The sequence below is a fragment of the Morus notabilis genome, unplaced genomic scaffold, assembly GCF_000414095.1.
Source record: "Morus notabilis unplaced genomic scaffold, ASM41409v2 Scaffold810, whole genome shotgun sequence".
NCBI classification, from domain to species: Eukaryota; Viridiplantae; Streptophyta; class Magnoliopsida; order Rosales; family Moraceae; genus Morus; species Morus notabilis.
In genome coordinates this window covers 168192-177462 of record NW_010358940.1, presented here as the reverse complement: position 1 = coordinate 177462, position 9271 = coordinate 168192, and the positions used below count along the sequence as shown (strand labels likewise).

General features: G+C 34.7%; 1 protein-coding gene across 3 annotated transcripts; it reads right to left on the bottom strand.

Moving 5' to 3' along the window:
* Positions 1–987: 987 nt before the first annotated feature.
* On the bottom strand, positions 988–8711 carry LOC21392032 (splicing factor U2af large subunit B). 3 transcript variants are annotated; one of them, XM_024162703.1, is made up of 11 exons: positions 8540–8619; positions 7991–8033; positions 6335–7866; positions 6094–6231; positions 4749–4820; positions 3708–3749; positions 3493–3582; positions 3020–3127; positions 2792–2884; positions 2502–2581; positions 988–2416 (listed from the first exon to the last, which is right to left on the bottom strand). In XM_024162703.1, exons 3-11 carry the CDS (start codon positions 7760–7762, stop codon positions 1672–1674), a joined length of 2796 nt encoding a protein of 931 aa, XP_024018471.1. In that variant the 5' UTR covers positions 7763–7866; positions 7991–8033; positions 8540–8619; the 3' UTR covers positions 988–1671. The 3 variants fall into 3 exon arrangements, with proteins under 3 accessions (XP_024018471.1, XP_024018469.1, XP_010091889.1); XM_024162701.1 differs by lacking the exon at positions 7991–8033 and having other exon boundaries at positions 8540–8711; XM_010093587.2 differs by lacking the exon at positions 7991–8033 and having other exon boundaries at positions 6335–7766; positions 8540–8711.
* Positions 8712–9271: the final 560 nt, after the last annotated feature.

Below are 9271 nucleotides of genomic sequence, written 5' to 3'. Positions count from 1 at the left end.
CGTGTAATTATTACTTTTAGTTCGTGTTTATGTGGGCCCAGCCAAAATAAACGGAAAAAAGAGACAAACACTGTTAAAGTTTATGTGTATAAATTTTTATTCCTTTCTGTTAATTAATATCTTTTTTAATTAAATAAGTATTAATAAAAAATAAATGATAAAAATTCAGATTCACGAACTTTAAATGTTTAGTAATTTTTCTGAAAAGAATGGGCGCACAGGCCCATGAGTAAAAGACATTAGAGAAAATTTTCGTGCAATTAGAACTATAATGAGAGAAAGTGACAGTGACAAGATTTAAGTATCCAAATTTTTTGTGAAAATCAAGTGTATTGTAGAAAAAAAAAAAAAAAAAAAGGTTTAGAAATGTGGGTAAACTTACAAGATAAACGGCATATCAGTGTCTGAAAAATGACGGATCTTTATGACACTTTAGTTAGGAGGCATTCTTGTAGATTTTTCTTAACAATTAAGAGACTGAAAATCCTTTTGTCATAGTTTTGGAATATTTTAAATTGACATATCAATTTATAATAAATTGAACGGTACGATTAGCTATGATAAGTATCCTACTTATTAGATGAAAATGAGTAAGATGATAGAATAACAATATTCTGTGTGTACGCAAAAAGACGTCAAAATTTGATGCATGTTTAAGTTTGTAGCATTATCAATAGAAAAATGTTATTAAACCCAACTGGATTGAGTCAGGTTCTCTCACAAAAAATTGGACCCAAAAGTTACGAGAACCAAATTCTACCTATCAGGTTGAACAAAAGTACTCTCCATAATCTTTATTGCTACAAGGAAGATGGTTAGCGTCATTATTTTTGTCACTCACTTTATTCATTATTTAACACGTGAATGTCATTAATATAATATATTATTATTTAAATAAAAAATGAGATAGTAAAATCCACATGTCAAACAGCATATGCAAAGAATGATAAAAAAATGACAGAAAAAATGACGCTAACATTTCTCTTGCTACAAGTACTATTGCCTGATTTGCAAAAACCAAAACAGAATTCAGCTTGCAGGTCAAAGATCAGGCCCCAAATTTGGTTTTACAACTAAAACCTAATTGATACAATATACAGACTCTACAGCGCAAAAAAGCCACCAAATAAAAAAAAAAAAAATTACAGCCTCTAACACAGAGAAACTTAGTCGTGGTTAATAAAAACATATGAAGTTCAGTTTTCTCTTTTCACATGCTAAACATTATAGTCATTTTAGCATGTATTGGAATTGAAAGCGCGAATTCCATTACACATTTTCTTCATTTGTAACCGAACTTAAGATATAAAGGTGATATGTGTGAGAGAATTAGCTAAATGAATCAAGTCATACATGTAACCAAAATCTAAACTAAAATTGACCATAGTTAGCCATTTCCTCTCCAAATACTCACTACCATCCCGTTTCTAAAACCATATCGTTCAATTCAATGGAGCCAAGCTTAGCACTAAACCCCCAAAGAGGAACAAGATCTCCGTGCATTTCTTACTTCAATTTGCATGATTAGAAAAGCGTTCATCGTTCCAAAATGTTAAAACTCTATATGGACCATGGAACTCTTCAACTGCGCAACTACAAGAAATTCACGGACACTAGACGGTCATCAGACCTTCTCCAGTTGGGAATGAATCTAGCGGTTACGAAAGACACTCATTTTGGAAACCTTGTCTTGTAATGATCAAGAGCAACATACTCGACTGACACAATCCGGTCATCAAACAGTCGTCCATGCAAACAGTGCGCTGCCGTACAAGCGGCTTCTGTTCTTCCAAACTCCACTAACACACAACCAACCTCAAATATGCTTCCAAGATCGAACTGTTCCTTACTATCATCCATTACCTTGTCATTCGATTCTGTTTCCATAAAACCGTCAAATTCTTCAACAGTTCCTTGTTTCTTACTATCAGTGTCCCCTCGAGTTGAGTTATCTTCACCTGTTATTTTCTTTTCCATGCCATGTGTGTCAGTTGGAGTAGCACTACCAACCTTGTCATCAAGCTGCTCTGACACTTCTCTTGGGCTGTTCAACTGGGTGGGAAGTTCTTCCGGAATAATATTAGGTTCATTCTCATCACTAGTAAGCTGGCCCGTTTGACATGATTTGTCCTCTGCAATAATATTATCTAGTTGTCTATTATCAGTGCCACTATCTTTTGGTACTTCGTTTTCCTTAAGTTCTTGATCGTTCTTCACAAACTCTAACGCAGCAATTCCACTAGGCTCTCCATTTGTACATCCTCCAAAGTTTTCTGTTTTTGCATTATTACCCTCACACCCCAAGTTTGGTCCAAACTCCCCAGTTTGTGCCCTGTTGTTGAGTTCACATATTCCCGAGCTGGTAATCTGGCTATTACTTTGCTTGACTACATTAACAGATTTGACATTGCCAAACCTGCTTAATCATATAGAGTTAACTGTCATTTCAATTTCACTAGGGAAAAAAGTTAAGAATAAATTAGACGGGAATTTTCCAGCACCTTACACACTCCAATCGAACATCTTCAATAACTTCTTCAACTTCTGGTTCGGATAGGGAAGAGAAACCCACCAAGTTGAACTAATTCACATTCAAAAGAAATATTGCAGAAGTATATGTTAGTAAGAGCATTTTTACTCGCTTATCATCATTCATTTTTCTCACAGTTTTATCCTTGGCTTTGCACATTATCAGTTATTTCAATTAATAGAGTGTATTAATTAATAGATAGACAGAAAGATACAACACAAACATAAATTGTATACACAACCAAAACCATGGATAACATACCATATTTTTAAGCTTTAGGACTTGCGTAGGCTGTTTGAGAAGTGGCTTTGCATGCTCTGGAATCTTATACAATGATGACTCCGCAGAATTTCCCTAGCAAATCATTTTTTTTTCGGGGGTTAAGTAAAAAGAGTAAACGTAAAAACATAAAATATTAGATTACAAATAGTTAATTGTTTTCAACAACCATCTTAAAATTTACTAGAAGGAATGAAGTGATGGTAGTACCAAAGATTCTGCACCCCGGATCGCCTGAATAACAGTTAGTACTTTCCCTCCCAATTTCATGCCATTGAGACCCGCGCAAGCTTTGGGAGCAATAGATTGATCTACATACTGAAAAGGTATGTAGTCCAGTGAGAACTTAAGTTTATGGGATACAAAGTAAATTGGGAATCTATGCGATACAATAAATCTATATAATTTATATAAACTATATATATATAACAACATAACAACTTTAGATTCAGCTAAATGAAATATCCAAAAATATATAACAAATTGGTCTAAGACGACACACCATTCCACTTGTACCATTTGATATTCTTTTGAGGATCCCAAATTACCATGAGTATATTGTTCATCAAGTAAACGCTTGCATAAAAAAAAAAACGTTAAAAAAAATTAAAAAAAAAAAAAAAAAAAAAAAAAAAAAAAGAGCAAAAAAAAGGAGAGAGATCTGTGACAATGCTTTATCGTACCTCCAGAAAAGCACATGGATCATTCAGCTCATCATTGACCTCAAAGTGGTAGGCCTTCAGAGGTCCAAAGGCACTAACAATCTCCATGAGCTAGAAAAGAAGCATAAAGGATCGTGTCACAATATAGATACATGACCAAAGTGAAATATGAAAAGAAAAGATGAATTCCATTTAAAGAATGGGAAGGGAATGCATAACAAATGAACCGTATTTACCATCTTTGATGAAAGAGCCTTTGAAATTCCACCAATAAAGATCTGCAGAAAGAAGGCATTAAAAAATGATAGAAAAGTCAGAATATAAACCACAACAAACATATGTTCTAACATTGATAGAGAATCAAACATACAAAATAAAATTTCATCCAACATTGACATGCAAAAACAAAAAAACATAACTAACAGGAAGGATCATTATGTGTCGCCGGACCAAGACGATTAAAGAAATAGAGAGAGAAAGGGATATAGAAGAAGAGAATAATTGAGAGAAGTAGAAGAAGAGGGAGAAAATATCTGTATTCAATTAATCATCAAAGTTTAAAGTGAAAATACAAGTATCATCTCTATTTATACTCCTAAAACCTACTAATAAGATAAACACAACCAAATATTCAAATACCTTCGATAAATCCTAGACAATCCTAATAGATAAACACAACATAATTCAAATATTCTAATTATTCCTATATTTATCTTGTTTCCCATCATTATGCTAATCAATGCCAAGACGATTAAACAAATAGAGAGAGAAAGGGATATAGAAGAAGAGAAGAATTGAGAGAAGTAGAAGAAGGGGGAGAGAAGAGAGAAACAAGAGGGAGAAAATATCTGTATTCAATTAATCATCAAAGTTTAAAGTGAAAATACAAGTATCATCTCTATTTATACTCCTAAAACCTACTAATAAGATAAACACAACCAAATATTCAAATACCTTCGATAAATCCTAGACGATCCTAATAGATAAACACAACATAATTCAAATATTCTAATTATTCCTATATTTATCTTGTTTCCCATCATTATGCTAATCAATGCCAAATGTATAACAGTGTAAACAAGACAATGATATATCATCACTAGGTTATGTCAATAAAGAAGACCGCCTCGAAATCTTAGGGAAAAGATTTAGCTGAGAGTTAAAGCTCATGTATAGGCAACACTCTGTTGATGTTGACTTAGAGTTCAGTTCTACCGATGTCATCTCATCTTATGCTATCATGTCTTATAAATACGAATATTGCTGAACTCGTTTACCTTGTTGGGCGAATCCTTCACGACATCACTAATTGTATCAACCGCATCCGTTGATTTCTCCAGGTCACCAGTCTGCATGAAAATAGCAACTGTCTGAAAACCTGCTACATGAATGGTAACCACAACATACCTCAGAAAACCGAAAGCAGCACAGTAAAGTACTAGTTCAGCCACACACACACACACAGATAGGAAAGCGACAAAAAATCTTGTAAAACTAAGCCTGCTAGTTTTACTTGTTTCTCTTTGTAAAACTAGATAATCATACAGAACTATGCATATATGAAATTTCTGAAACAACAAGCTGCATAACTGGATATGCAATCAGGCTATCTACAAAAATTCCAAGTCATCCCATCTATAACTAATCTTTTATTATTATTATTATTATTATTTTGATAGAACACGGGATCGAACCTGCAACCTCCCCCCAAACACCATCCCACCCGAACCCCCTAGTGCCACTAGACCAAGCGGCTTTTAATTTCGATTCACATGTGAACCATCGTATTCTAAACAATGCCCTTTAAAGCAGACAGAGTAGACAACTATAAGTTCCTACTCTAATAAGTTATCGTGTAGTCTATTTCAGGATATGGATCCCTGAGTTCAACTCCTGTTCCCAGTAGGATTGTCCCAAATACTCAAATGCTACTGCATAAGTATACGAATAAAATCAAAACAGTTTAACACAGTTTGAAGCAGAAAAACGAATAGTTGTTTAGCAAATCTGATTTTTCTGCAGGCGCTAAACAAGTTTTGGCTTAAGGTCGGGACTGGTCATGGTAAATGTAGTCTGAAGCGTCAGTTGGGTTGGTTTTCATTTTTTAACATTCCAAAGCTTCGGTTTTTTCTCAGATTCTACTGTCTTCTTTTCATGCCTTTTCTCACAGAGACAGATCAATGCAACTGTTGAATTGTCTTCACTGCCCCTTTAGTGAATAGCAACCTTCACCTAGCTGCTAACACTAGGTACTACAACACACCTCAGCATTACTATGATTGTGGGTACAAAAAATAGAACGTTCATTAACTAAAGGGGAAAAAAAATATCTAAAACAGGCAAATTCAGTATAGCTATGATCATCAAAGACATACATTTTTATTGACTAAGAAAATAAAAGAAGGACAAGGATTCTAATGAGATGAAAATACGTAGAGGCAACAATGTTAAATAAGTGATACAGAAGCAGGAAACCAGGCAAAGTCCACCTCTAACTTCTAAAGAGAAGAACTTCAACTTCAAAGATCACAATGTCAAAGATTATATCAACAAAATAAACAAAACAAGCAATAGGTCATATTTAAAGCAGTTATGAGAATGGAATGAAAGTTTAATGCTTACTGCCACTTCAACAAAGTCCTTAGGGCGTCTAATTTTCAGAACAGAACCAGAAATGGAACTCCCATTAAAAGAAAGAGCTGCTGAAGCATCTTCCGGTGTAAGAAACTCGACAAGAGCTTGGCTCTTCTCTTTGTTTATCTGCAGTCATAACTCATAAGATAGGTAAGGAATTCATAATACCACATGAATTCACGCGAATAAAGAGGCAAAATGGACACTCGCATAAATTTTGTACACTTACAATACAGCTGATGCATGGTTGAGTTCCTTGGATATGATTAACTCTTGACGACAAGAAAAGATCATTAAACCATTCCACCAAAGCTTTCTCGGAGGTTGAAGAAGGAATATTCTCCACATAAAGCCTCCTCATAGGCCGTGTAGCTTGTGTTAGTTGGACGGTGTCAATGGAGGCAAAGCTTCTAGTTGATACTGCAATGGAAGGAACTGCAGAAGGCAACTGTGGAAAAGTTGAAGCAATAGGAGCAGCACTAGCCAACTCTTGCACACCCGTGGACTCAATATTGTTTGATGACTGAAAATTAGACGGAACTGAAGCAGATAATACGTTGTCAGTTCCTGCAGGTGGGACATCCCACTTGGCAATTTTCTTCTCTGATGAATGATCGGGTGGAGGAGGAGTCTTAGCAGCAGCCTCAGTAATTCGCTTCCTCGGTGAATAGCCACCGAGCGCACTAGGGGACTCATCGCGTCGGCGACTTGAGCCATTACTTGATAATCTGTTCCTATCAGCATGATGTGGTTTTCGAGACTTATCTTTATGAGAATGTGAAGCAACCTCTCTATATGTCATCCTATCATAAGATGCGGTTTTATGATCCTTTAATGAGGGTGATTTGGACCTTCTACTTCTACGATCATGATCTCTACTCCTAGAACGTTCCGTTTTCGGCCTCGGTTCTTCAAAACGATATTGCGATGGTTCCTTCCTCTTGTTTCTCGCTGAATTGTCTGTTTCATGATGCCTTCCTGTATCGAGTTTCTTTGCAGGATTCCTGTCTTTTATTTTCTCATCATCTCCATTAATGTATTTTCTCTTGCTTTCTCTTTCAGATTTTCCTCTACTTGATTTTGTATGTCTCTCCTTTCCTCTTGAGTCCCTTGAGTGCCTCTTTCCAGCTTCCTTTTGAATATTATCAGTTGAACGCTTATCGTTTTCTCTCCTATCATGCATTTTTTTGTCATTCTTGCCTCCCTTAATTTCATTCCTTGTTTCATTGTTTGGTCTACTAAATACAACCTCCACTTTGCTTTCCAACCTACGAGTTCCTCTCTCTTTCCTTTTCGCACGACTTTCTTCAGATTTATCACTTACTGAAGTCTTCTTTTCTTCTTTTCTGAAACTTCCCCTTTTTTCCTCCTCTACCACATGCCTCTCAGCAACAGGCAAAGAATTTGTATAGTGTCTGTAAACCCTTTCGGATCCCAAGCAATGAGCCACACTCTTAACAACATTCTCACTCGACACAATTTGTTCTTCGACAACTTTCTCTTTGACATCCTCAGAAAAGCTCTTCCCTTTCCTCCTAAGCATAATCTCTTCGAAGCTGAAAGGCCTCGTTCGAGCTGCACTTCCTTCATCGTTATTATGCAGGGAGGGCCTCCTGCTCTTCTCATTGTTTTCTTTCTGCCGGTGCGACGTGCTCATCTCGCTAAATTTTAACACCGAAAAAAACTTAACACAGTAACCAACAAAGATAAACCAGTATGCATCTCGATATATGCATTGACTACCACTCGAAAAAATTATCACTGCATCAAAGGAAAAAGTAGCATTTTATTATGAATGGAAATTCAACAAGTAGCAGGTACAAAAAATAATAAATAAATAGAATGCCTTAAAGATTAAAAAAAAAATTGAAATCAAATTACAGACCCAAAAAGACTATGAAGAGTTTTCTGACTTCAAATGTGTGTTTCTGCATTGTGTAACATTATTATGTCAGAGAAAATATCTATATTCCGTGCATATTAAAAGGAAATTGAATATATATATATATATATATATATATTCAAAAACCCAGATTAAATTTACATAACTATACATCATATTTTCAGCAAATAAATAAATAAAATCACCTCAATTCTTGCTTCCAAATAACACAATTCAAGAAATCAATAAGATAAGCTGATCCGACACTTCACAAGAAATTCCTGTCTATGGGCATAAACACAAAACTACTCGCTCACTTTAACTTTCTGCTAGTTTGAGAAATGAGAAGTATAAAAACATCTTTAAAAAAAAAAAAAAAAGGAAAACCCATGTTTCAGAAACGAAAGATAAGAACACAACATCCAAATATCCAAACAAAAGTTCAACAATTTATCGTCAATTTAATCATTTCGTCCAATATTCGCAGGAACAGAAGCAGACCATAAAACCCAGTTAAACCCATAAAAAAAAAAAAAAAAAAAAAAGTTGTACCTTTGGCGAAAAAAGTGATGTGAGAGCGAAGAGAGATGAAAAGATTAAGCAGAGAAATCGGAGGGGTTGATGGTGCAGAAAATTTTAATGGAAGCGACACAAAAGAGAAGGGATTTGGGAAAACCTAAATGAAGAGACATTTTGTCCAGTTATATCCTACACTCTCTCTTGGTTTGCCTTGGCCCTCCCTCCATTAGGATTTATGATTTTTTTTTTTTTTTTTGGAAGGGATTATTATTTATGATTTATGATTTATTTACTTTTGATTAATATTGATTTCCCTATCATATTTTGAAACCTAGTAGAACTAGATAGTTTGCGGATGGGCATGAGCTGTTTTTATTTTTAGTAATCTTTTCCTTCTTTTTTTCTCAAAAAATAAAAAAATAAAGAATTTGGGGCGACCTAAACACAAACAAAAATTTTAATTGAAAGTCACGCCCGAAGAATTAAATGAAGTTAATTAAGATAATTAAAATTTATTAGTATACCTAATCTGATTTAATTAATTGGTTATTAATTAATAAATGTTTCTGACGAGTAAATTTAAATAATTCTAAAGTATTTAAATATTCTCAGTATTTACATTTTTACCCAGAAGTGTGTATGAGCATATTTCTAAACTGTCATTTTAAATATTAGACACCTGTCCATTTTCCTTTTCTTTTTCCTTTTTCCTTCCTTTTCCTTTTCTTTCCTTGTCCTTCCTTGCACTCTCTCTCTCTCTTTCCC